Source organism: Phalacrocorax carbo, chromosome 9 (genome assembly GCF_963921805.1).
Source record: "Phalacrocorax carbo chromosome 9, bPhaCar2.1, whole genome shotgun sequence".
Lineage (NCBI taxonomy): Eukaryota > Metazoa > Chordata > Aves > Suliformes > Phalacrocoracidae > Phalacrocorax > Phalacrocorax carbo.
Genome location: NC_087521.1, coordinates 21,407,133 through 21,434,575, shown reverse-complemented (window position 1 = coordinate 21,434,575; position 27,443 = coordinate 21,407,133). Strand labels below are relative to the sequence as shown.

General features: G+C 38.2%; 1 protein-coding gene across 25 annotated transcripts in view; it reads right to left on the bottom strand.

Annotated features, from left to right (window-relative positions):
- Positions 1-957: 957 nt before the first annotated feature.
- Positions 958-27,443, bottom strand: part of UNC79 (unc-79 homolog, NALCN channel complex subunit) — a 115,215-nt gene continuing 88,729 nt past the window's right edge. For 23 of the 25 annotated variants that reach the window (XM_064460658.1, XM_064460641.1, XM_064460646.1 and 20 more), the window contains 9 exons: positions 25,746-25,850; positions 20,443-20,520; positions 17,842-17,931; positions 13,322-13,497; positions 11,446-11,632; positions 9,830-10,027; positions 7,561-7,638; positions 2,745-2,786; positions 958-2,015 (listed from right to left, as the gene is read on the bottom strand). In XM_064460658.1, the coding sequence (XP_064316728.1) occupies positions 1,815-2,015; positions 2,745-2,786; positions 7,561-7,638; positions 9,830-10,027; positions 11,446-11,632; positions 13,322-13,497; positions 17,842-17,931; positions 20,443-20,520; positions 25,746-25,850 (1,155 nt within the window). In that variant the 3' untranslated portion in view covers positions 958-1,814. Of the gene's footprint in view, positions 2,016-2,744; positions 2,787-6,005; positions 6,107-7,560; positions 7,639-9,829; positions 10,028-11,445; positions 11,633-13,321; positions 13,498-17,841; positions 17,932-20,442; positions 20,521-25,745; positions 25,851-27,443 lie in introns of all 25 variants that reach the window. The other 2 variants (XM_064460638.1, XM_064460644.1) reach the window with 2 other exon arrangements.

Sequence of the window (27,443 nt, the reverse complement as noted above, 5' to 3'; positions counted from 1 at the left end):
GACCTGGATTCAGCCGGTCTGGTTTTGGCTTAGTGATTACCCACCACTATATTTGCATTTTTGTTTGTGTTTTGCCACTCTGAATACTAGATGCTTTGAGGCAGAGATTTTGCTAGGCAGGGAAAGTGCTTGTGCCGTGTTGCCTACATTCATTATCCACCAAGTGAGATGCCTGATCATGGCTTCTACTTTCTATAAGTGACTTTTAAAGACAAGCTTTCTCAAGCTCTACTCTTCCCTAGAAGTCAGCTGTCTTCATCCTTGAAGTTTCCAGAAGCCCCAGGAGGGAAAGCCAAATCAGTTTCTCTCCACTGAAAACACAGAGAGGGACATCTTTTAAGCAAGGTAGCACATGTTTTATTGTGTCTTGTTTGGTTGGTTAGGTTCTTTTGTTTTGTGTTTTTTTTAAAGCATAATGGTACTTTAATGGCACATCTGCAAACATTTCGATTTTTTCTTTGGTAAATGCACTGAGGAAAGATTGACCCTCCACAACAACTCAGGCAGTTCTTTACAGGTACGCTTTCCCACTTCCACCCAACCCAGGAGGAAAAATATTGATTCTGAGAGTGGTAATAAAGACTAGGAATTTAATAGCATTCTAATACACAACTTAAATGTGTGTTTGTTATTCTTCTAATCAGTGCATTATGGGAATAAATACAGGAGATACAACCCTGATTGCACAGACTTAAGTATTAATAACAAGAGGTGGTAAATCATGGTGTTTCAAGATTTTACATAAAATCCACTGAATTAATTGAGTCTCCTTAGATTGGAATAGGCTTTGGCTGAGTCCCTTAATGATATTAAAATCCATCTGTTTTGAAACATCATGCTTAATACAATAGTATGCAAATATTGTGATTTGTAAATATCATTATGCAAAAGTTCAGGTCCTCTCATGCTCCTCTTGGAGTCTGCAACATAATTCCTGTAGACATCAGTAAGAATAGGTCTGGGATACCCATTTTTATTTGTACTGTGTACAAGTACTGACAGAAGAATACAATACAGTAGTCACAAAATTAAAGAGGCTCTATGAAACCTACAAAGAGCAGCACAGAATCAATGAAGTAAAAGCAATATTTCAAAAAATAATAAATCAGACTTGGCAGTTTTGGAAAACAGTACTGAAGAAAAAGACAAATGAATTGGCACAGTTTAACAACCTAATTCTAAGTGCACTTTATACTAACTCTCCTTACAAGCTGCTGTGTTCCCAGAAGATCATGACAAAAAGCCTCATTAGAACATCACTGGTTTCACTGGTTATAGTGACAGGTTTTATTGCATTGCCAGCTGTGAATCTAAAAAAAAAAAGACACCCCCCAAAAAAACTCCTATAAAGGTTCCTAAAAACCCTGTTTTCTTTTGTTATCGTCAAAAAATAGCAACGTAGCACTTCCGTATGCTTGTGAATACCCACAATTCTATTTTTAAAAAAAATAGAAGTTAAAGAAAAGTGTTTTTTATCTTAGCTTCAAAAATAATGTAAAGAAACATTTAAGAACAAGATATTTCAATGATCAGAGAGATATGTACAATGTGAAAGATTTGAGTCTAATCCTGCAAATACATGTTCATGAATGCAGACTTGTGAACCTGTGATCCTGAGTAAGTGTAATTAAAGACTGGCAGGATCAGGCTAGGCTCTTAGCTTCACCCATTGTAAGCTTTTCCACAATCTGTCCTATGCTAAAAAGTATAGATACAGTATATACTCAGTATGCTGATTTATACAAAAGGTCTTTTACGGCTCTAACCCTGTTATTGCTAGGCTATAAACGAACATTTGGAATAAATGACATGAATCATAAAGGATAAAACTGAGATGCAGCTTCTGACGACTGAATTTCCACTTGAGCCATTTTAAACTGGGTACACTGTAGCCATTTGCGGAGCACAGATGAGCTATTGTTCATTTGGCCTGACCCCTGTAACATCCTTAGGCTGTGATGGTTGACATTGCTCTGGATGGCTTGGAGGCGTAGCTGGAGTCCAGCAGATAAATGCTGTTGAAATAACGCAAAACATTCAGTTTCTTTCCTTTAATACATACATTAATACAGCACTGTGAAAGGTACTGTGGGCCAGGGAAGGTTGCTGGCCAGGGAAAATTCCTCCACTGCCCCAACGTCACATTTCTTTCTTCCACATCCTGCATTGTAATATTGCCACGAAAGGCAAATATGCTTACAGAAACAACTCCATACTGAGACCAGCTACAGCACTTTTACTCTCACCACCAAAATTCTCTTGACTGGCAAACCACACTGATCCACCTTGCTTTCTCTTACAAACAGGGCCAGCTGGCACAGGTTTACCGAAGCAAGCAGGCCCACATTATCTGCTATAGAACCAAAATCCATCTCCTGGGTCAAGAGTCCCCATCCTGCTCTGTCAGGGGACTCTCAAGCCTCAGATATCAAGAAAACCACACCTCAGGGAACAACCAATCTCAGTAAACAGAGAGGAAAGGTCCTGCTGCAGAACCTGGTTAGAGGAAGTGTTTCAGAAGGGAAAGGGAGACCAGCACTGATTACAGGCCAAGTACCTTAGCTGATGATGCTCTCTGTATGCTCGTACCTGAGACCTTCAGTGCTGAGTCATCCAGCACATCTGGATACGCTACAATGCTCTACTTTTGGAGTGTTTGGAGACCACATCTAGTCATCTTATTTTCAGAATTTACAGAAATGTAACACTAGGAATAAAAGGATAAGGTACTAGAAACAACTTACCTTTAGGTTTGACTGTATCATTGGCAACCACATTGGTATGAGCTGTAAGAAGAGAAGTATATTTTGTTATTATACAAGCGACTGTAAACATGTTCCAGTTACTGTGAGACAGAGAAGGGTGTATCTAATGTATTTAGCTGTCCAAATGGACATAGCCTGAACCACAAATCTGAAAATGTGGTTATTTTTAAATTATGCATGTTTTGGGGCAGGTAAAGCTTCCCTTGTTTGTAGCTTGGTGAATCACCAGTAGCAATTACTGATATCCTGTTTAAGGCAATGATGAGAGTACAGAACAAAAACTTGTTAAAGGAAATCACTTCTTATTTTCCTTGTGAGGGTGTTCCTATATGTGCAGGTGAGCAATACTGGAATAAATACAGTAAAAATTCTGCATGGCAATGTATAAATCAAGAACTGAAAAAACCTGCAGCAGAAGTTCCTAATAAGAGACCAGATATTTAAATGGTAACTAGCATTTTATAAGCCACTGGTCACATCAGCCCTTCACTGCAGAATGTGACCTGAAGGCCTGGGAGCACAGGCGAAAACTCTTTAACTATACAGAATGACAAGGCGAGGAGGTCTGCAAATCTGTCACCCATAATTGGATTGATAGGTATTTCAGTCTCCTGCCCTTCAGAGAACTTTTACTTCTGAGTAAGTATAACATGACAAGCTGTGGAAGACAGAGAGGCATTTCTACCAAAAGTATTCATGTTCTCCAGTATTAATTTAACCACTGAGGTTATTGTTCTAAAATGTTCCTCCAAATGGCATTAAAATTTGCAATTTGCCAATTATGCTACTGGGAGCTGCAAGTTAAACCTAATCACTATTGACAACATTAGATAAAGTGCTGTTTCCCTTGTGCAAGGAAGGATAATTGTTTCAATTGCAGTGCTGTTTTGCTGGAGAATCATATGCAGCTCTGTCAGGACTGATTACTTAGTCTACCACATGAAGAACCATATTCAAACCTCAGCATTTACAGATAGATGAATGCCAAAACAGCTGGAACGCAGCCAGATGCAGCAGACGTGCGAGTTCTATACATCCTTCTGTGAGCTCTCACACTAATGAAGTGTTTAATAAGATCCAGTGACCACAAGTTCTGATGTGTTTTGTGGAGAGGAGGGAACAGGTAAGCACATTCCATGCCCCACTGCCATCAACAAGATGTCACTTGAAATTTCATCCAGCATTAACGAAGTTCCTATGGAGCTAGTCAGTGGTGATAGGACTGGTGTCAGAAGTATGTCAAGCAAGGACAGAAGCTAGGCAGAAAACTCAGGGTATCCCTCTGCATCTGAACCAATTCACTGGACACCTTTTACAGTCAGCTGAGAGAATCAAGCACCTCTCACACACAGTTCATCTCAAAGCAGGTATCTAAAACAGATAAAGATGAATCGTGTCCAGAAATTCCTGTTTATCTCCACTGACTATAACGGCCACTCAGAGAAACTAACTCGTATTGATATCTATGGTGTAGAGGTCTAAGGTTAGATACAGATCATTGTCCTTCAGTACCACTTCTGTCTTCCAGGGTCTGGCCTCATTTAGGGAAATGAAACATTCTGCTGCAGGCACAAGCAAGCAACCCCTCCACTCCTACAGGTGCCAGTCAGATGAGACATTTTTATTGAAGCACTTGAGTTTGATTACCTAATCCCCACCCAGCCTTTTCTTCACAAAGGAAGAATACATAAAGCTAGTTAGAAAGAACAGCTGGAAGAACAGACTGCTGTCACACACTGTCAATTTTTTGGAGTTTACATTTTCAGCAGTATCATGTTGATTCCCGTACAAGTTTTGATGGAAACCAGGCTGGAGAAGAGGCTGGTCACTGTGCTTTTGTGGCTCCCCAACTCTGCTCCCTGCCCAGTTCTCCAAAAGTCTGCCCAGCAGCTGCTGAAGCTGCCTAAAACCCCTGGGTGTCTGGAAAAGAAGCTGTGGCTTGCTGAGCTGCTCCCTTCACTACTGTAGGCTCCCAAATTCCTCAGACATACATCTGATGGTCAGACAGAGAACTATGATCAGCAAGGAGTTGGTCTCCAACACCAGTGGCTGTCCTGGGATGGCTAGTTTCCCCATTCCAGAAAAACAGAAGGAAAGCTGAACACTTTCATTTCGGCCCTCCTAAAGCAGAATGCTTCCCTTCAGAGGAAAATATAATGAATTAAATATATGTGGGTATGTGTGCATGTATGTAAATGTGTGTGTGTGTGTGTGTATATATATATATCTCACTCCAACTTAGAAAAATAAATGCATAGCAGTTGAAATGTTTTCACAGAAAGAAACTTTGTTTTCCTCATCAGACTGGTAAAGATAGTCTAATTTCAGATCCAAAAAATATCCTCTGAGAATACAAGGAATGGCTCAAAGACTACGGGAAGCAATCAAGACATGTCTCAAAGCTATTACTGTGAGTTAGCAAATGTGACTGAGCTATTACTGTGAGACAGCAAAGGCTGACAGAGTACCAGGAGGAGGAAATCTCATTGCACCAAAACAAGGAGATGAAGGAGTGTTTATCTCAGGCATAAAGAAAGCTCTTCTTTCAGTGAAGGAGAGCTGAATTGTTTACATCTTCTCTTTCTCTCTTTAGGACATATTTCCCCCTCACTTGTCATACAGAAAATGGCCACCTAAGACAACTATACCATAAACTTCCTGGCATCATGTAACATGCATCACCTTCTCATTGTGGTGCATTAAAAATATGTGTGTTAAATCATGCAATGACTTCATTAACAATTGAAGTTTTTGCAGCACCTGATTGCTTAGGTGAAATAAAAGACACTGCAGTAAATATAGTCATATGAATGATAAATGGTCAGGATTTATCAGTGCCACTATCCTCAGTTCTAAGAGGAACTCACTGAGAATTATTAATTTTGCTGAATGAATCTTCAAAAGTGTTAAGAATGTTCTGTTTAAAAAAAATATCTCTCACTACACTATGTCCTTTCCTTCAGTGAAAATTAAACCTTGTTTGAAAGGCTTATATGTAAAATAAAAGGAAAAAAAGCTTTAAAGCACAAAATTGTTTCATTATCAAAGGCAGGGCAATAAAAGATTGTCTAGAATAAAACAAGCTACCAAAACACAGCAGAGTCTACTAATACTCAAAGAATTGTCATCCTTGCAGAATTCTGAAGTAGGAGTAACAAAGTTCAGATCTTCTTCATGCCACCGAAGAAGAGACAGTCTCAAAGTTGATCTTTTTTTTTTTATTACAGAGATGTCACTCACTCACTGGTTCCTGTATGAATCAGCTTTACACTTCTGCCTCTTTGAAGGACTTCAAACATACAGTAAGTCTTTCCCCAAATCATGACACTTACTTTCCAGATCTACAATAAATATTTTTACAATTAGTTTTGAAAAAGTTAATAACCTGGGACTACGAACCCTATAATGCTATTATATATGTATCTTGTTCCTGCAGGATTTCACTTCAGGAACTAAGTAAAGGGGATTGGACACTCAGATTCTTCTCTTCCATCTTGCATCGACTGAACATGAAAGAAAGCTTAGCACCTTAACTCTGAATTTCACAGGTTTATGAGCTTGACTTTGTAAAAACAACAATGTCCTCTTAACCTGATTTAGCATATTATCAACATATACTCTCAAATATAATCCCCTGAAAGCATTCATTTGAATTGTGACAGGAGTTTGGCCCTAAAGGCCTCTCTTTTCACAGCTTTAAAGCCATTCTGGACATCCTGGGCTGGGTGAAAGAGAAGCCCATATGTCTTCCAGGGACAGCCATGATCCCATTAACATCCCATAATGACAGAGTTTCTGTAATGAATCAAGTCATTACTGACTACAAATCCATGTGTTCAAAATGGGTGTGAATACTTTCATGCCAGTTGACATCAAGACCTTCAGTTTTAGCTACTTTATGTTAAATTCCAGCTTGACCATAAAAGACTGGAGTAAAACAACATTCAGAAGTTTCCATTATGGAAACAGAAAAACTATATAAAACAACATATTTCAGTCAGATTCAGAGTGTGTTTAACTACTTGATTTGTTGATATTTTATGTGAAAACTCCCTTCAGAATAATGCAATGGGAAAACATGTTAAAAATGCTAGTAAAATTGATTTATACTTGTAAGGCCATCCCAATCCTTTGGGAATCTGTTCTGAAAATTCTGTGGTGACCACAAGAGACTGACCACTGATTTCCAAAAGAAGAATTCTAAGTGAATGGAGCATGCAGGATTTGATTCTCTAACCAAAGAGTACCCTGGTTATACATCCTAGGGGAAAAAGATTCACTATCAAATAATGTTTTACTAAGTCAGACACGCAGACATATAATAACAAGCAAACCACTGTTTTTGTTATAAAAACAAAACAAAGTTGTGTTATAAACCTAAAAGAATTTGAGGATCAGAACACTGAGGCGATCTGTAAAGAACCTATGATGATTACAAGTTAAAGAATGGCCAAAAATTCAGGCAGTACCTAGAGGTTCTCAAAGTCAGTGGCATCAGTTGAGTCTATTAGAGGAATAAGACCATTGCAACAATGGATGGAGGAAGTAGATCAGAAGTTCATGTACAAAAAAATCAGGAGAACTTCGTTTTGAGATTATGGTCTGGTCTTCCATCTTAGCAGAGATTTTGGGTTTTTTTAATGCTCTACTAGGTTTTATTTCTGCATTAGCATTCAACCTCAGCTTCTTCCACTTTCTCTTTTTAAGTGGGAGGGGAAGCAGAGGACAGTATGTCTAGGAATCACAACAGACAGGCAACATCATTAACTAAATATTCATGGCGTGTTACACCTACCTTTACGAAGATAGTGGAGTTGCATTCCTGTAAAGCCTCCATTAAACTAATCACATGCAGGCACACCATTTCCACCATCTTGAAAAAAAATAATCAAGCATAAAAATAAATCAGTGCCCAGCATAACAGAGCTGCAAGTTAAGCCAACAGTCTCTAAAAAGAATCTTCCTGTATTTGCCTGGCAGTTATACTGAATCACTAGATGTGCATTTATTAACCACTGACATATAAGATTAAATATTACAGTTATTTAGTTTTCCCCTGATGTGGCAACAGCTATCCGTTAAATATTTCAAAGTGCTTGATTCATATCACACATCAAAACAAGTTGCCTTCAGCTTTGTTCTTTTCAGACATCATAAATCATTTTACATGCCTTTGCTGTGTAGTTCTCATCAATCAGTGTGTCAGAAATTGTTATTTTTATTTACTGAATCTTTGAAAGTTAACATACCCACAAAAAGCATCTTTTTCTTCCCCCCATCAAAAGACAATTTATTGTTCTGAACTGGCAGCTAGTCCATAATTCTTCCATTTTGTACCATGAATTACAACAGATGTAAATATCAGTTATTTGGTAGTCGACAGCATTTTATGTTTTATATTGTGTGAATTCATAGGTACAAGACAAATAACCTGAGCCAGCAGTGAGTATTTACAGTGCCTGTCTGAACTATGTGGAAATTCCCCTCGATAATAATAAACTTAGCTTTTATGTAGTGCTTTTCATCTTCAAAGTGCTTTACAAACACTAACTAATTAACCTCACAACACCCCTGTGAGATGGACAAGTATTATTATCTACTTTTCACTCCGCAATGGCTGAGGCAGAGAGTTTAATAACTTGCCAATAACAATAAAAGTAATAAAACGTGCCAATGAGTAAAGTCACATAATAAGATACTTTCAGAATAAGGACCAGAACTTTGGACTTTCAGATCATATTCTTGTCCAAAGGCTTGACAAGAAGCCTTTGTGTCTGACTAAATAACTGGCTAGTTGGAAGTGTTATGCACATTTCCCGTTCATTCAAATGGAGCTTCATGAACTATTGTACCCAACAGTGGCTCGCCAAGCACAGAGACCTCACTAGATGTCACAGGCTAAGATATCATTTAAAGACAGCTTTAGGTGGTTCTTGCCCGATATGGACAAGACACAAAGGAATAGTAACTGGTTCAAAGACATTCAAGTGCAGCCCATGCAATTACAATTAAAAGGGCAAAGGTCCATACACCTGGGGTGCAAGATGTTTCACATGGGGAAAGGGGAATTGCATAAAATAATTTTCATACAGACAGAAGGCCTCCATTTAAAAAAGGAAAAAAAAAAAAAACAACAACCAAGCAAAGAATGAAAAACCCAAATCTTAAGAGCACCTGACTTAGAGGACTGGGCCACATATAAAGAATCTTTCTCACTCAAAGCTAGTATCAGATTCTCTAGAGCCAGAGCTACTAGTTACCATCTCAGTTAAAGTTGAAAAGCTTTGACAAGTCATGACAGATTTGTCATGACTCTCTGGGAAGTGGGAAACACAATACATCTTGCCCATCAGAAACAAGCTCTCAACCCTAAGCCTGCAGGCGCAGAGAATCATTAGTCAATGGGAAGCAAAGGTAGCACCTATGAGAAGGCTGCTGGAACCCCTCTGGGTTCTTGTACAAAGCTGCTCCAACAGCAGTGAGTAGTTCAGATAAACAAACGCTTAAAAATAATTTCAAAAAAATGGTCTGCACGATTTCTGCATAGAGTAAACATTTCTATTTCAAAACTTATCTCAAGAGATACCTCCTTCAAGTCATTCATTACTCAAAAATGTTTCCAAAGATATTTATGTAGCTTATTTTTAATGAGTAACCAATGGGTTATGAGTAGTCAAGTGTCAGCATTTGTGTATTTTTTTCACCACCATGTGGTAAAAAAAAATATTCAAATGATTATTCACAGAATTAGCCTGAAACACTTAGTTGCTCCTGTAAGGCAGAGTCAGATGAAACAGAAGAACCACTGTGAACAGGAGGAAGATATATAAAATGAGACCTGATGCAGCCAACCCTTAATCCAACAGGCAGCAACTCCAGCTCTTGATTCTGTTTCAGGCCCACTGTGAGGTTAAACCACTACTAATTAGCTGTCCCTTTAATTTCTCAAAGGCATCAAAGCTGCTTTATGACATTATTCATAGTCCAAAGTATTCCACTGAAACAAAGCCAAAGCCAAGCCACAGTTTAAGCTGTACTAAATCTGTACACAGCACCTGACTCACCACTTTGTTATGTGCCATTAGCTGTAGGATGCTAGGTGTCACACGGCTCCAGAACTCCAGGGCTGTAAGGATTGCTGTAAAGCTAAATTCGTTCTGATTCTGGACTGTTGGAGCTACTGCTGTTTGTTCACAGTACACTGTCCAGAGCTGAGCAAATATAAATGCATGGAAGAGGGAACACATGTGCAGAACAGATGTCTGTAGAAACAGAAAATAGAGGAAATTGTTTATTTAAATAAGTGTATTGGGATACAGTCCAGAGGCTTTCATCAAAGCACTCCTCTGTCATGCATCCTCGCAGTCTTGCCCCTCACTTTCCCACGTTTCCCTTCCATTAGGAACTAGTAAGTAAAGTACACTTCAGAACATCTTCTCCATGTTTAAAAACTGTTTGTATATTTACAGACTAAAACCTGCATTTGCAAACACACAATCCATACAATCTTAAGTGTACAGCATTAAGGTTACACCCTTTAAAGAGAAGGTTAGTTTTGCAGAACAGCTACTCAGGACTAGTTCTGAGATTTTCTTGATGGAAAACTCCACCATAATCTGTGGAAGGCCTGGAGGCCCTGGCATGTATGACTGCATTTCAAAGACACTGCTGCAGCAAGTCATTCAGATCCTGATCACCTGAAGGGAAGGCTATCATATAAAATACATCATCTTACATCTCTTCTGCTAATCTGTCATCCATTTCTACCCTTCTGGGACAGAGCTGCTCACAGTCAAGGAAAGTAAGTTTAGAAAAGCTAACAGAGAATTCATTTTGCATACTCAAGCAGGCTCTTTGCTAATACATGTTATATATCACAGTGTCTGAGCCTCCCGGGGTGCTGGACGTTAAGCACTTCATTACGAGAAAGATGCTTCTGGTCAGAGATGTTTTCTCAGTTTGCAAGTGCAACAGTGATTCATACTCTGTGGCAGTATGACTGCACCAAACATTGCAATGGTTGCCTGGTAACTAGAAAGCAGTACTTGAAGGAGCAAAAAAAGGCCAAAGAAATTAATGGGAAGCACCCATGTCTTGGCTGGGTAAGGGGAAAAAAAAGGAGGATTTTACATAAAGATAAATGTGCGATCATTCTGCTTCTATTGCTAATAAAAACCTGGCTGGTGTCAAAGAGTGCTGCTGTATCTCTGTTAAAACTACAGTCACAAATGGCTCATGGTTTGCAATAACTCTCCTTGTCCAGAGCAACTTGAGAAAAAAAGTTGTGCTTGACCCATTGCTGTTTGTAATTAACTTTTGATCATAACATTATTCATAGGTTATCCAATTCTACTACACAACTACAATAAATAACTTTCTAGAGATTTGCTACAGAGATGATCATTGCTAAAGCTTCAATTTGGAATTCAGTTTTTCCTTCCTCACTCCTGTGCTGAGATATTTTGAAATAGTTGAATCTCAGACTTAATTGTAGTGATTTCATCACTGGCTTTCTACACATGAAGAGGCAGCTATGCAAGGAAAACTAGTTTTCTTTCCCTAGATCTCAGGTTTTAATAACGTTTTACCCCTCCTGTTTTCTTATGAGGATATAAATAAGTGTTTGCAATAATAAGGCCAATATATAACACATCTCCACTGAAAATACAGAATCCCTTACCTTTGATTGCTCTGGAAACCCAATCAGAATAACAATAAGGTGGTCAGCAATTTGTGAACCCGCATCCAGTGGAATAGGCATGCAAGATGATGGAGAATTTGGACAGACAACATTGTGTGTCAGAGACCCCAGAAGTAGCCAGGACAGCAAACGAATGTGAGAGACACATTCTATGAACTCTTTGGGCCTGTCAAGAAAGAGCGGATTTTACAATGATGCTAAGTTTTCTGGTTTTCAAAAAAATATGGAGTCTCCTTATGTGCACTAGGTAGATCCAGTCTCAGTGTGCTGGAGGCACAGATCACTGGTACAGCTTATGTGAAGACTTAGAACCACACAGAACTTAGTGGACTTGACATACCATTAACAAGTCCAAGAGAACATATTTGGTGGGTCTAAGAAACAGTCTCTATAAAAGCCTAAAACATTCACAGATTCACTGGTTCCATATACAGTGATTTTCCACACAGAAATACTCAGATGGGAAGGGTTGCCCAAGTGGAAATACTCCTCTCAGCTTCCATGGACAACACATGGCTGACAGGGCAATGGCGGGAAATTCTTCATTCCACAGAGAGCTCCAAGACAGGCACCATGTCTTACTTCCACTGTGTTCCACTTCTCCATTAGTAAGTTAATTCTCTTTTCATTAGCTTCTCTTCGGACATTTGGCCTGCATGCTTTTGAGGGCAAGGACTATGCTTTTGTTGTGACACTTAAGTATTCATCCACCATCTAGTGCAATGTCTAACTGTAAAGCAATGTGCTTATATAATTTAAACACAACAACACTTTTCTGGTGTCTTCTTGTCTGTCCCCTCGCTGCTACCAAGTTCCAATTACATACTTATTTGAAGTCATAGGCACAGGAAAAAAATAATTGGTTTTCAATCAATAAATCACTACTTACTAAGCCACCCTCACTACTGGTTTTTATTTCTAATTTGATGTCATTGTCAAGGACTCATAGCACCAAAAAGGCATGCCATTAATTTTTCTTTTTAATAGACTCTGATACGATGCTCTTCCTTAAGTACCTATAGGGTCTCTTAAAGGAATTCACTACCTTCAACTCAGAACACACAGTCCTTTTTTCACATGTAAGAAACTGAAGTACAAGGAGATAACAACTCCATGTTTCCAAAACTAGATATGCTCTACATGAAAGTACATGGAAATGTATCTACAGGACTGGAGCCCCAGCAGCTTAGTCGTCAGAATCCTGGGGCAGGTAGTCTGGGACAAAGCTGGGACATGAATACAGGTTGATGAAACACAGTCCGATAGTCTACACTCAAAACATCTCATTTGTTGTCAATGTAAGACACGGGACAGTATCTCCGTTCTTTCTGAAGATAAAAAACTGCAGATTAGGATCTCTCACAGTGAAGAGGGATAAAAAACATGTCTTGAAAAGCAGGATTTCTCTCACCTAACTTTAACCAGACGTAGTATTTTTATCATCATATCAATAGGCTTACACTTACAGTTCTTGCTCATTTGTACTCCATAATTTCAAATTAATTTCCAATTATGTTCTGTATAACTCCCAACATATTTTCTATAATTCTAGAACTGATCAACTACCTGTATGCTTTTCACTGTCTGTATCTATATCGAGAATCAAGTTAATTTCCAGGGTAACAGCAGTCGTGCCAATGGAGCTACCTCCACTGTCCCTTTAGCATGTACTTTAAATATTGCATTGATGAACTCCTCAGTTAAGGATCAGGGAGCTTCTGACCAGATGTTTCAATGTCCCATGACCACCATTCCCTACTGCGAGTCTTATCTATGAAATCTGGCAATAACCACAGAATTTTGTGAAGATTTCTAACTCATTTTAGTATTTCTTTTTGTGGAAAAGCATTCTTACCCTTGTTGCATTGCAGAAGGGGGGTGGTAAAGCCAAGGCAGATATCTGATCACAGCTTTGTTGTCTCTGTGGTTTCCCCTTGTGATTTCCATAGCAGCAATCTGAGCTAATCCAACTTTCAGATGTCCACCAAATGTGTCTTCATGCAGTGGCTGAGAACAAGTCTTCATGTGACTCTGCAAGGCAAAGATCTGATTTCCTACCCGAAAAGAGTATTTTACTTCAACTAAGTTCTTCCAAGCAACAGCGTGTTCTATTTCATTTCCCTTCAATTACTTTCTCAGGGTGTCTGTGTCTACAAAACTACAGAACAAAACTCAGAAATAGTTTTTTAAAATTCTCCAGTCCCTATATTAGTAACAGCTTTATGAAGCAGATCTTTCCACAGTGGGCCACATTTTCAAGAGCCCTCAAAATATGATTTGTGCAAAATGTATAGGCACCTTTTGTATCAGCAAACTCAACAGCTGAAGAATATAAAGTAATGGCTGCACGTCCAGACAGCTTAAGTGAAGATGAAAGAATCTAACCATTTAACAAGATAGCATCTGGGCAGGAAATGCCTTCCTTGTTCAATATTCCACTTACATGTACAGAAATAACCTGTCACACATCCACCAACATTGTGACTATGTTGCACTATTCAGCTGCTACAAATGCCTTTAAGCTCTGGAAATAAAAGGGCTAAACCTTTTACCAAGAAATGTGCAAATATTTATGCCTGGAAAGATAGTTTATTATCCTGCTTTATCAGCTCTAAGGAATGTTTCACTGGTGCTTCTTGAGGTACTTGTGTATTTCTAATTAAGCTAACTTTACTTTCTGTTACTAACAGAACACATGCTGAGTGCATTTGCTTGCTTAAAGGAAAGCCATATGCTTTGTACAAGAAAATCCAGGTCATCAGTTATTAAATTATTATTAAATGAACAGGACAAAAATCAGTGGACCAACAATATTTTACAACAGATAAGTATCTGACCCCAGCAACTCACACCCTCAAAAATCACTTACTTGAAATCTCTTTTAAGAGAAAAAAATAATGTACCATCATGAATACCTAATGACATTGTTACAGAGGCAGGTAAAAAGGATAGACAGGTATGCAGGCAGACACATCATACTACTTAAAAAATGGTGGAATTTTCTAAATCAAACCTTGCTGAACTTTATCAATTAAAATGTTATCCCAAAGGGAAAAGAGATAATAAACTGAACAGAAACAATAAACTGGAATGTGATTATCTTGAGAATTAACATTTATACCTTTTTAATAATGCAGTAGCTGCTAATATGCCAGACTGAAAATAATTAACCTCTTTCAATGAAACTATTCTCAGACATGTAAAGACATTGGAAATTAATAAACAATTTTAACTATTTCAGTTCACTGTATTTCTAGAGACTAGAAATTTCAAAATTTTAAAACCAAGATTAAACTTTTGCTGTTGGGATTGTTACTGACCATATAAATCACATAGTATTCTTTGTGTTAGCTTGGTAGTCCATATGTTGTTGATGATACATACTCATAGTAAGAAATTCTACAGCTGGATAATCTTAGGACTCACTTCCTAGGAACACCTCTGTTAATAAAACCCAAGCAACATAAGTAAATATATTAAATGAGCTTACAAGAATTTGAATCTAGATGTTGTGAATTTGTTTAAAGTTCTGACTATTTATAAACTTAGAAATGCTTTAAAATATTTTCCCAACTATGTTGGAACCACAGAATAAGTTTATCTGGTCTGGTTAAGTAAGAACTGCCTTTTAATTTTCCAAAGACTCCCAAAGCTTATTCTTTACAACACATAAAATTATGGTCATATTTGACTCCCCTGTTATGCTAATCTTGTTCTCAGATTCCTGTATTACATGGCTATTCAAAACAACATGAAATTTTAGGCCATTTGGTTCTGATTTAGTTTTAAATGGCCAGGCTACACATTTGGGAAGCTTCTTGCCTAATTTCAAAACACAGAAGTGAAGAACTGGGTAAAGTTTTAGTTCATGTCCTACCTATAACTGTGTATGAAAAATTAATAAATAGTCCTACTGAGCATAAGAAATTATCATCTTAGACTTAAGCATTGTATGAGCATTTCTAAAAATCAGACTAGAGTTTATGGGAGAAGGGGCAGAAGGAGAACGTGCAAATGGCAGAGAGTTTTCTACAGAAACATTTTACACAGGAGATGACACTTGCAAGTATTTATAAATAAATTTTCCCCATTCCTGGTTTCAGAGAAGTTCATGTTTTTCTGTGGAACTGGCAAACCAGATGTACCTCTCCCTCGTTTATTATTCATTTGCCTACCTATTCTGAAAGCAGTTTTGAACCGTAAGAGAAATGGGTTAAGAACTTTAAAGGATAGAGTGGGAAGGCAATCCAATTCAGCTGAAAATGATTAATTAGTTTGTACTTTGAAGTAAGTTTCTACTGCAGCACAAAAGGCATTCAACGAATTCAAGGCAGTAAAACAAGGTTATTGCAAATTTCAAGAGATGTGAGTTTCAGTTCAGTTGGGATTCTTCTTCCTTTGTGGTATTATTAACTTGCAATAATGTATCCCTCTGGGGCATGAGGTGGGATGGAGGGGGCAACTGAGCGTGCAAGAAAATAGAAGGTAAAAAGTTCTCATCTCATTGCTTCATAAATAAAATCCAGTATCGAAATCTACTACTGGTTATCATTTATTCTGTCTTCTCTGCCACAGAATTGTGGCATGAAACACTCCAGCGCATTTCTAGTAACTTTCAGCAGAAGACTGGTGCAGTAGTAGGGGGGGCCTTTCAGTGAAACACTGTACTGATTTATCAGGAAAACAGACCATAAACACCATTTATTAGCAGATGCACTCTGTGTTACAGAAGCACAGTGGCTCTTGAGGTTAGAAACAAACGCAAGAGCTTGTTCAAAGAACTCCCTAGAAGACTACATGTGCCAAAGCCCAGGCATGTAAACGATAGCAATATGATTTGTACTAGCCGGAACAGGACAGTGCTGTTTTTCTGTACCTGTCAAGTGAGCTTTAGATCACGTAAAAGCAGCTTGGCAACTACTTGCCTGTGCCCAGTGATGAAATGACCTCTTTCAGTTGACAAACTTTCCCTTGGATCACTGAGTTGCTGGTGCACAAGGACTAAAACTCTACTGCCAGACTTCAGCATTGGCTGCATCTTTGACAGCACAGACTCTCCTCCATATCTGTAACAGTCCTTCTGCTGCACACACCATTCGTCTTGCCAGCTTTGCAGAAGTCAGGCCTAGTCACACCTTTGCCTCCATTTTATGTGCTGAAGGAAATCCACCCTCATGCGGGGTACCAATATGTAGCTTAAAAGACTACAGTCTAACTTTGCCTGGCATTGAGAAGTGACAGATGGTTCCACTGTAAGACAGGTGTTTTCCCTCTACAGAAAGGAGGATTTTAACCACCAAAGTTTCACCTCCAGCTCAGTGCTCACATAGTACTGAGCTTCAGATGGTACAATAAAGCTACCTAATGGGATAGTGTTATGCTGAATAAATATTGCCCCCTCCACAGCATTATGACTGACCGTTAGTGATATATTAGCTGAAATATTAATTCTTTATTTCAGCTATTAACAATAGATGCTACTTTGCTAGCAACTGAAACAGCTACACTTCTATTATTTCCTATTACATGGCAGCAATGTTACTTAGCCTAGTTCTTTTCTAAAACATCTTAAAGAATTTACATTTTGTAGGAAATTTAATAGATGCTGGCTTCTCCCATGAAACAGGAATTCCAGGGTTTGACCAGCTAGTTATTACTAAGCTGTTTTCATGAAATTCATTCCTAAGTAAAATATTTTATGTTGACAGAAGTATTTTCCTATCACTCCTCTTATAATTTGGCATCAAACTAATGTACAGAAACCAAAAAGCAGTTTGGACTACATAGGTAAGAACTACTTGATTTTTCCCACCACAATAGAATATAACCTGACAATGAAAATGATACAATCCTTATGGAAAAGGACCTTTTTATTTTTTAGGTCAATTACTGTATTTTAATAACCTCTGAACTTCTAATTGACTTCAGCGTCTGTCTGTGTATCCAAGAGACACAGGATTCCTCCACAAGAGTGTAATTAGTTGTATAGGCAAGGATTTCTATGTTTCCATGGGTTATATTAAACACAACTACTTCTCACAGTGATTTTGGAATGACATTAGCTTATCATCAATATTCCAGAAAAAGTTATCATTAGCTTATCAACATTTCAGGAAAACCAAGCCTACATTTTTATTGTGTGCTCACTATACTTGAATCAGCCTCCATTTCAATGCTGCATAATCTGCTTTTTACTGATCCCCCCGAAGTGTCTAATTTATAACAGTACTAACATTTTTTTAAAAAGAAGGAAAAGAAACCTGTCAGTCATCCTCAGAGACTTCCAACCATTTCTCCCAGGCAGGTTCATCACAAAAAACACATTTTTGTTAAAAAAGCATGTATACTTTAGATCAATGTATGCCCAGAACGAACCTTTAATTTGGTTAAGGTATGCATATCTGCAATGAAATCCAGCACTTCCCCAACATATTGCCTCATGCATTCCATTGCTGCTGTTCCACACTAGAACATAAAAGAAGTAAGTTTAAGTACCAGGTTTTGAATATGTTCATGTTTTAATCTTCATTTCTTGTTCACCAGAACACAACTTGTCTGCCTCAAATTCTTTATTTTTTTTAGTTAGATTACTCTATTTAGGAATAGGTATCCTTTGATGTTTTTCTTCTCTCTGTAATATGCCCTCTTATCTGATGATAGTATAAAAAGATAGCCCAGCCACTGTAGCTTCTTCATGCATCATAAAATACTCTTATCTGTGACAGCAATGGAAGATTAACTCATGAAACTTTCAAGAATATGCTTGCCATGCCATCCTGAGATTTACAGTGGTCCAGAAGCAAAGTCTTAAAAAGATGATGAGAGTTTCTTCAAGCAGCTGAGCATTTCTGCAAGTGGAACCAATCAGCTACAATCCTAGAAAATAACATTCAGTCACAGGCACAGTTGCCCTCATGTTCACGTTAATCACGATAGAAAAGCAGTTTAAATGGCTGGCTTCAGGTCATTTAGGTGTAAACACTAAAATGAACACAACTGAAATGTAAATGTCACATTAAGAAAAAAAGTAACAAATGTTTCTGCGATATTCCTGAAGCAAAATCATTCAAAATACGTCATTCTAATGGCCCTTAAGCTAGTGGCAATTTTCAAAAGGGGAGAGAAGGACTACAAGGGATTAATGAAATCCTTCATGAACTGCTCCAGTTTGACCATAACAGTGTAAGCATTCAGAGGTGACCTGTGCCAGAGCAGGAACGACCTCAAAGGGTAAACAAAAGGACTCGATGTGGTGCTTGTTGTATTCCCACAGTACAAATTTTCATAATCCTTTCCCTAGAAGGCAGCAAGAAATGCAAATCTGGCCTTTGGCTAGTACAAGACATTCCCAAGGTATGCAAAGCAGTCAACGGAACAAAGCTGTCAGATTAAATAAAGGCTTTGAACAGACCAGAGAACCCTGGAGAGAAGCTTTCAGAAGGTGACACGACCAACCCACTAGGTATCATTTAAACTTCTGTTTACATGTTAATAGTCTCAGGTGAAGACAATGCTAGCTCAATTCAAGGGGAATGATGAAAGCCTTGTTCTTAGGGGCCAAGTAAAAGCAATGCTTAACTTTTGAGACTAAATGATGAAATTATCAAATTAGGTATATTTTTGAATTCACCAAAAACTACAGTAGCAAAAGGCATAGGCTCAGGGCAAAACATTGCACAGGGGAAAATTACTGTTCCTTGGCCTCTACTTAACCACCAACACTTTGAAGCACAGAATCTGACTACCCTACCTGAATACACAAATGAACCAGATTTAGTTTTGATCACAAAATTAAGCAGCCATAATTGAGTTTTAGTGGCTGAAATGTGAAAAACTGCTAGTATTCTGTTTTTAAGCAACTGACCTGGGTGCTTCTCATTTTTGTATCTTAATATCAATCCACACAGTGTTGAACTATACCACCTTCTGGCTTTTCAAATGCTATGTCTGTCAGTTCCCTTGACAGAATAACGAACAGTAAAACAAGGTCACTGGCAGCCCTGTCACCATACCCTCCCATCCAGTTTATGTGGACTAAGGATTCCATATGGGTTCTAAAATATTGAATAATAGAATTATAAAAGATACTACACTCAGACCTCTGAAAATATTGCTCAGTTGCAAGACTTCTCTCCAACCATCTATTCTGTTTCATTCAAGCAGCAGGCAGCCTGAATCTCTAAGATTTCTTCTGAAATTATCACTTTCCTATTATACGTTGTAACACCAATGTTAGTCTATCTATTTAAAGCAAGTAGAAATTTAAATATTCTGTTGGGAGGAAAGGTGTTATTAAAGATTTGCATTTAAAAAATCACACCTTTCATAAAATATAAGAGAAAGATCCTGTTAGGTCACCCCTAAGGCTGACAGACACACACACGGGAACAAGTTTTCCTCAGCTTGTGAAGCAGGCCTTGGCTAATTCTCATCCGTCTGTTTTGGTATTCAGTCACATGTGCCATGGAACAAGTCAAGACCTCCAGTTGTGCTACTTCCTTGCATATTCACCTGGTGCATATTCAGCGCCAAGGCAATTATGAGTACTGGTAATTTACCTACACCTGTCAGCAGGATATATGCCTTGTATGTTACCAGAAAAATACCATTGCCTCCCTTCTTTAACCAGATAATCTATTGTGAGAATGGAGGCAATGGCTTGTAGCTTTCCTCCCTGCTACCATTTTTTGGGGCATTCAGCTGGTCTGTTCTCCATATGTTGTCTTCTTGAGCGTAGGCTCCAGCTAAAGTGTTACCTGACTAAAGATTCAGTGAAAGTAAGGGAAGCAACATCAAGATCAGAACTTTTCCAACATTAATAAAAAGGAACAAGCATCTCAACGTCGGCCTGCAATACACCTTGGAAACCAGAAGAGAAATGAAAAGGAAAGAACATTAAAATGAAGCAAAATGAGCTGAATAAGATACATTTTTTAAAAACCAAAATTAAGAAATGGAGTTTGATTCAGTACTTACTCCAGGCATAGAGGCAATCATCTGTTTATGCAAGATTGTTGACTCAGCTAGTTTTGTTCCAGCATCTGCACAAACAAACTAAGAAGAAATTAAAGACAAGTTATTTCTTAATTGTTTTTGGAGGAACCTGAAGAAACTAATAAGTTATTCATGACTTCATTAAAATCAGTTCAGATCTCTTCTTGCTTCATGGTAATTTGCCTTTAGAGCTCCCTCTCTTTATAAACAACCTAGTTAACTCACCATTATAAATGAGCTAATTTTAATGAAAAAAATCTGACTTTAATGTGCTTAATTAAACACACATATGCTCTGCAAGACCAATTTGAAGGATATTATATAATAAATCAGACTTTCTTTATGAGCAAAAATATATATCTTTGCTATTCCTTGCATATATCAAATGTTCCTCTTTCATTACATAGTAAATAATGATAGAGGATGATAAGGCAGCATGCCATGTTCTTCACTGTGATACTACAACACTTTCACTGAAGATCTACAACCATGAATTATATGAACAGTTTTGAAGTTGATAACATACTGGTATGGTGTGGTATAACTTCTGCATAACACAGGCCACAATACTACAAAAATACAAGCTGTTTCTGAGGGAAGATCAGTACCATTCTGTTATAGCAGAATATCTCTAATTGCTTTTCTTATGCTTTTATTTTCCTTGCCTTTTTTTTTTCCTTCTTTTTATTGACCCAAAATCTCTGATGTCCACATCGTTCATACATCAAACATGTTAATACTGTTATTTAATCATTATAAGCTTCAATAATGCACTGGACACCCTGCAGATTATTTGCTTGTTCCTAAAACTTGTCCTAGTACTGCATTTGCACTTGAGTAATTTCTGTCCATAGTGATGCAATGTAACTTTCTAAGAGCAGACAGAAAAGAACCGTCAAACTAAGGTCTAAGCCTTATTTCTTTCTTCAAAATGAATACTGTAGTACCTTCACAAACTGAGACAGATATTGACTACACAATATATTTTACAACTGTCTGATGTATGTGTATTAGCAGTACTCTCAATGACTGACTGCTCTTCTTGGAAGTATTTCCAAATATCCTTTACAGACCTAGACTTCACTCTTACACTTCCAAGAGCTTCACCTTTCAGTGATGACAAATTTAATCTGACCTCAGACTGCCTACCAAGACTTGGAAATTATTCGGCCTATGTCTTGATGAAGAGTCTGTACGAGAAAGACATACCTGAGTTTACAGTAATAATCTAATTAGGTATCCTCAGACATAGGCCTGGCTCCAGTTGACTATTCTTCTGGTTAGAATTTATTTTACATCAGAATAAGCCAAATGGAAATACGACAAAAATCTAATTAATATTCCAGTTGAGAGATGGCCTGGTGCTCTTCTGTACCACAGGTCTAATAATTATATGGGAAGCAAAAGAAAGCCTTAGGGTTATGGGCTCTATCAATCCAGCAAAGACAGTTGAGTCTTAGCTCAAACAGCAACCATGACTCTCCACTTCTCTTTCAAAAGAAGGACCGTTAATGGACTTAAGGAAATAGATCACAGATTTTCTCCTAATGCACCCTATCTCAGAAAGAACAATGCTCATGCTGGGTCTGCTAGATAACAGATATGTTGTTTTCCTGAATGAAGGATTTCTCAGTCAACCATTTGTGTGTAGATTAGGGTTTCCCTGTAAAAGAGGACCATAATTCCCTGAAGAATCTGGCTGAATATATTTAGCATCCAACAGTGAGCTCAGTGCACTGCTACAGACATTGCACAGCACTCACCGAGTAAGTCAACAAAAAACCCTTGCCAAAGACAAATGTCATTTATTTCAGACATTTTCTTTTAAGAACCATAATAAGAAGCAGCAGCCAAAGCTACCTCTACTGGCTTCCTGTAAGCTTTCTACATCTTTTGCACAGAGGAGTTTGGGTTATATAACAGATATTAATTTATATTTGAAAAACAGGTGACAAATTCCATTCTGTTTCTAATAAATGATCAGGCCTTGTTTAGCTTATCTTTCTCATCATCAGACTGCCTAAAGTTGCAATGCAGTCAAAGGAGGATGAGAAACCAAACTCAAAATGAAAAATTTCTTACATTTCCAGTCCAATTCACTGTTATTTATGTTGTCCCCCTCTACAAATATTATAACACATTAAGATGTCACTGTCAAGAAATTTAATGCCAGCCGTATGTAAAGAAAAAATACCCCTGCAATGCAAAAAGATGAGAAGTGGGCAAATAATTTCCATGCCTCTTACTAGTATTGTCTGCTGAGATACAGCTGCAGGATAATGTCTAAATGGGAATGTCTGCTGCTGACTGTAGTGGATTATCTATATACCATAATCTATGTTATACCTCCATTCATAATCAAAGTTTTTAAAATATAAATTCTTATAAATGTAACTTTAAATCCTTCCATTCAGTAATTAGTACCCCAGATCTTCACAGAAACATAAACAGGAACCACTAGATATACACTGATTTACATTAGCTGAAGGTCCAGCCCAAAATAGGAGTCGCCTAAACAAAACAGATGATACACTCAACCTTAGAGCCTGACTGAAAAGTAAATCCTAATGAGACACTAATATAATTTGAAGTCAATAGAAATCCTGAAGATGTATGCTGGTAAAATGTGAATGGGAGAATAGTACTGGGAAACAAAATGCTGGGTGAAGAAGCAGTTCCTATGGAAACCCGTGGAACAGCAAAATGTACACAATGGCTTTCATTTGCTAGGACAAATCAAGGAGACATACTTTCTATACCCTTTATCATCCAGGACATTGCAATGATTCAGGTGATCTGGTTAAAATTCTCATTCTTTGTAAAGTTGGAAAAAGTTAACTCTCATCTTAGCACTGATGGCACCAGTGACACTGATGGCACCACATGATCTGGATGAACGTGGGTGTCAAACGTACATCCCTAGGAATTCCTTTGTCAGTCAGCCCACGACTGATCTATCATTAAATTAAAGTGCTCTTAGCTCCTTTATTATCTCGAACATTTTGACTGAATCTCTGATTCTGTGTGCACTGTCTATATAGAATCCTGTATACAGGCTAACACGTCCATGGGGATATGACAGTCTTGGAAATTAAAGCCATTTCCATTTGGTGCTGTGTTAACCCTGCCACAGCTTTATGGATTCAAAACCATTTTAATTAATACTGTAGTGGTTTTGTGTGGTAAAAAGGTGAACAAATCCCTTTGTTCTATTAATGACACCAAAGAAAATAAAATAGCGAGATACATATGTGTTTTTACTAGTAGGCTTCTTAAATTACAACACTGCTTAAGATAGGCTTAGTGGTTACTGTGGTATTTAGATTCAAGAGGCTGTTGAATGATTCAGACCACATACTACCAAGGGCTGCCAATTTGCACAGTCAATGGGAGAAATAGTCGTCATGCCTCCAGTAGGCATCTATGGCAGATGGTCTGAATACAACCCGTATTCTTTACCATTGACTGCATAAAAACAGAAGCTGGCTGCTTTGGATAGCAGGAAATATGAATCACTTCATCAGCCTCTGAAAGAGAGACATCATAAATGACATTTATATCCACATTAGGTACTGTTGCGTAAAGTATGAATACATCCCAAAGCCAATACAGCATATGGGAACAGTGCTAGGAGGAAAACCCAGGCAATTATCATCTTATCTTTATGAGATAAAGATAATTTAAGAGAGGGTTTTGCTTACTGTGTCTATCAGGCAATTGACTAAATGTGAAGAACAAGTGTGTACCAGTTAAAATCCCACAGCCAAAACTGATGTGGCATGTTCGCATTCTCAAATGAGGAATTCAGGATTGACTAGACTGTGGGACTGTCACCCTTTCGGGTAGCCATAGGACTGACCTATACAATGGAGCAATGCAGAAAAATTGTTTTATTCTGTAATACAGGAAAAGCCAGTTCAAGTCAACAAACACCAATGCACATGGTATCAAGCTGCATCGCTGCACCCGCAGGACAGAAAGAGGTTGGTGGTTGTTCAGTTATGATGGTCTTGGCTGGGACAGTAAAAAAAAGTCTGGGTTTAAAAAAAAAAAACAAAAACAAACAAAAAAGGTGGCAAATTTCTGCTTTTTGAATTAAAATGGATTAAAAAATAATAACCCTTTACCATTGAAAGAAAAAAACCAAAGTGTTATTCTTCCCTACCCCAACTTCTTTCCCTAACACTGATGGTATAATAACTGTTTTCAGATTTATGCTAACTGCTACATAATTTCACTTGTCAGCATTATTTCTCTGTCAACTGGCAACCACTTATTTACTATGAGTAATGTACCAGTACTCAAAAGAAAATGAGCCCATAGTAAGCTATATGAAGCTCTGACCCCATAATAGGAGGGGAAAAAGTGAATGGAGCTGTGATGCTGGGAGCATAATGAATGATCTCCATAATGAACATCTTGCTTGAACCTAATGCAGTGCTGTTACGCTGGTCCCCTATCACTGAGAGTGACTAAGCACGTATAATGGTATGCTCACTGTAAACAATGAGAGCCCACTACCTGTGATTACAATTGATGGACTTCAGTATTTGTTTTTGTGGGACAGGCTTGTGGTGCCCAAACAGTGCCACATTTGGCATTTTGGAGGCAGAATGATTTTTCAAAAGTTTTCATCCTACTTCCTCAGATTTTCCTGTGAAAAAGCTAGCTTAACTCCACAGAAAGCTACTTGACTCCACAGAAGCTAGCAATCCACAGAATGAAAGCAACTATGTATTCTTTGCTGGAAAATTCCATGTTAAAAGAGAATGGCCTTCAGGGACTGGAGACAGATTACTGCCTGCCTGAATAGACAGACACTGAGTTCTGGCCCATGATCAGCTACCACCCCGCTTCCCATACAAACTGCTCACTGGCTTTGGGGCTATGATGTGAAGAAAAGGCAGCAGCTGGGGCAGATGCCCCATTGGGACATTAGTACAAAGCTCAATGGACTTGATCCTTACGGGCCCCTTGCAACTCCAGATATACATTGTGATCCTCAATACATCAGCAATGATGCACAGGTCATTATTATCCTGGGATATGTGAATTCCTGGTTTAGTTTCTTAATTTTTAGTGTAGGAGTCTAAATGTATGCACCTATGCACAAATGTAACTGGATTTTCATTAAAAAAATTCTGTCTTCCCCTGATGTTGCGGGTACATTCTGCAACCATGTTGGACTTGCCTTTGAAGGGTTGGTTGGTTCTGCCATGGCCCCCTACCCCTGAATATGGGCCGAGACAGGATCAATATGAGAATTACATAAGGATCTCCTGTACCTGCACCAACAGCAGCAGATTCATGTCTGGTAAGGGTGACTTTAACTTGAGTGCCTGCAGTAACTCCAAGATGACACTGCGCGTCAAGTAGAATTTGTCCCTTTCCTACAACAGAAAAACACAGAATTATGAATGTCCTGAAATTCACTGACACCTACTAGGAAACCACAAAGATACTTTTTATCTAAGTCTAAGAATAAAAAAGTTACAAAAGTGTATTGGTTGCCTCTGTCTTACAAAAAGGCAGACATCAATGAGGGTGATACTCCTTTGACACTGTATCAGACACTATATTTGAGATTTTAATATTTCATACATGAAATATAGAGAGATTTTATAAACTAGTTATAAATCCCAGGCATGCAGCGTAGCTTTCAGTAAGTAGTTCCGTACAAAGGGAAAAAGGGGAAAGCAGTAAGGATTGACACAGTAGAACAAAACTGGCAATAGTATTTAGCATTATTCTTTCATTAAACCTGACAGATATGATCTACATTTTACCATAAGTTTTCTCTGTTGTCATTCCCCTTAAAATAAGGGTGCTTGCACTAAGGCAGCTTGGACATCTATTTTCATTCATTAGACTAGCAGTACTTTTCCACTTACACAATAAAAACCATCTTGGCTACAGCTCCTACAACAGAAACATTTTAAAACATAGAGGGAAATCAGCCAGTGGAGATTAGAACACAGAAGCCTAAAAACAGAGTTTAAGAGCTGAGACAGCAAGGAGGTACAAGAGATAAGACGAGCCTGTTATACATCTTACTTTGACATTCTCTGACTTTCAAAGATAAGAAAAAAATGCGGAAAAAGTCTATAACCTACTACTGACCACAGCAACTCAAGAATTTAGATCAGCAGAGAGACTTGCATTGAGCTCTATTTCAAATGACCAGTAGAGATGAAATAATGTTGTCTAATAAAGAGAGCATATCCAAAGTGTGCTTAAGATTTAAAGCCTAGTATCTTCTGTCTCGTAAACCTCACATTGTTGTCTGCTCACTCAAGTTAAATGTGTGGAACTTTTTGCTCAGTCAGGGCCTCAGTTCCTCTGTGACATTTCTAAAATGGCATAATAATGTTTGCCTATTCCTGAGAGAAGTCTTGTGCAGTTTAGTTAGTGAGGGTGAGTAGCAGGCCACCTCCAGCTACACACAGTAGCAAGCGCAGCTAAAAGGTAAGGAGATGGAGGAGATGAATACCTGGAAGTGAGTGCGAGCTTTGGTTGCAGCAGACCAAGAGGCCAGTCACCAGCATTCCTCCTCAGAAAGCTGATGTCACCACATTGTATCTGCATGGCATACTGCCAAACAGAGCTTACAGCAGCCTCCCTGCCGTGGTCTAACCCCAGCCAGCAAATAAGCACCACACAGCCACTCACTCACTCCCCAACCCCGCAAGATGGGAGGAAGAGAATTAGAAAGATAAAAGTGAGAAAACTTGTGGGTTGAAATAAGAACAGTTTAATAATTGAAATCATTAAAAAATAATAAAAATTAACAACAACAACAACAACAACAATAATAATAATATAAAAAATTAATGAAAAAGGAAAATAAAGAAGAGAGATAAATAGAACCCAAGGACAAGTGATGCAAATGAAAACAATTGCTCACCACCAACCAACTGATGCCCACCAAATGCCCAGGCAGTGGTCCCCCGGCCAACCTTCCTCCTAATTTTATTGCTGAGCAT